Source organism: Octopus bimaculoides, chromosome 1, assembly GCF_001194135.2.
Source record: "Octopus bimaculoides isolate UCB-OBI-ISO-001 chromosome 1, ASM119413v2, whole genome shotgun sequence".
NCBI classification, from domain to species: domain Eukaryota; kingdom Metazoa; phylum Mollusca; class Cephalopoda; order Octopoda; family Octopodidae; genus Octopus; species Octopus bimaculoides.
The window spans coordinates 144,161,392-144,162,779 of NC_068981.1; the positions used below are offsets into that span (position 1 = coordinate 144,161,392).

Here is a 1,388-nt window from a genome sequence, read left to right on the forward strand (position 1 = left end):
CTGGTGGAACACCCTAATAAAACATCAATTCGGTACAAGCATAGCAGACCTGATATTGTTCTATGGGACAGGGAACAAATATCATGCACAGTTATAGCCATCAGCTGCCCAGCGGATGTGAATGTACAATCAAATGTCTAGGGAAAAAAAGCAACAACATTTATGGTGAATTAATGCGGAACCCTGACTATAAATTTTATTTTGTACCTGTCATCATACATAGGTGCATTAGGCTATGTACCTATAAGTTTACACAAAAACATAGAAATATTAGGTATTTTGAAGATAAACAAAAGCAACCGACGCAGATTCCTGAAATCCAATCTGTTAGTGGCACAGTGAAGATTTGTATGACATTCCAAAGATTCTCCATCTGAGACTTTAGGTGAATACAAGCACACACTTCGTTATGTGCATGGACAGCTCAACATGCTTAACAACACATTTACAAACACCGGGAAATCTCTTAACTAATAAAGTCTTGTATTGTTTGCGTTCGGCTTGAATTCTCTTATGAAATTAAATAAAACTCAAACACAGACGCACACACACACACCTATGTATGCATCTGTAGACACACTCAGGAGAACGTACGAGACAATAATAAAAGGGGACAAAAAATTCCAGAAAGTAAAATGTATTAAAATAGCAAGTTTTCCCTTAGAGTAACCTCCCTTGTTAACTTATAAAATAACTCCCTGAAGGTGTCGCAATCGATTTGTTCCTTATCATGTCGCCGAGCCATAATGAAGTTGGCAACGTAAACAAAACTTTGTTTTGACAGTTTCATCACTAACTGCATCATGGTTGACAATCAATTTGTCGAGGCAGTCACTGCCTCTCTCATTCGGGAATATCTCAGTCGGAAGGTAAGTTAAATTCTAATTGTGTTGGATTTTATTTTTTCATCTTCTGATTTTCTTTTCGCTATTATCATTTGGTTAGCAACACTCAGAAATTATCATCAAGGAAAGATTATTAATTACAAAACAAAAATGATTGTTATTATTGTTTCCTTTTTCGATGGAGATTTCAATCTTCTTAATGCCAATATATATGGAATAATTCATCGGCAAGTTTTATGGATGCGTGATTCCATTCTAAGCAGTTATACATGTGGATAAGCACACGCTTCTATCTTCTCTCTCTCCCTCCATCTCTCTCGTTTTGTTTTTTTTCTCACCTCATTCACAACATACATATATCCATGCAGACACTAGTGTCAATGCGTGGGTAATATATATTATATATGTGTGTGCGGTTTACATTACACATATACATACATATTCATATATACACGCATATCTATCTATCTATCTATCTATCTATCTATCTATCTATCTATCTATCTATCTATCTATCTATCTATATATATATATATATATATA

At 34.7% G+C, this 1,388-nt stretch overlaps 1 protein-coding gene across 3 annotated transcripts in view; it reads left to right on the forward strand.

Annotated features, from left to right (window-relative positions):
• Positions 1–491: 491 nt before the first annotated feature.
• LOC106868088 (probable ubiquitin carboxyl-terminal hydrolase MINDY-4) overlaps positions 492–1,388 on the forward strand; it is a 105,253-nt gene continuing 104,356 nt past the window's right edge. The window contains exon 1 of one of the 3 annotated variants that reach the window (XR_008265054.1): positions 492–869. Coding sequence is in view for 2 of the 3 variants with exons in the window: in XM_014913214.2 (XP_014768700.1) it covers positions 804–869 (66 nt within the window). In the remaining variant the exon portion in view is untranslated. The remainder of the gene's footprint in view (positions 870–1,388) is intronic. The other 2 variants (XM_014913214.2, XM_014913206.2) reach the window with 2 other exon arrangements.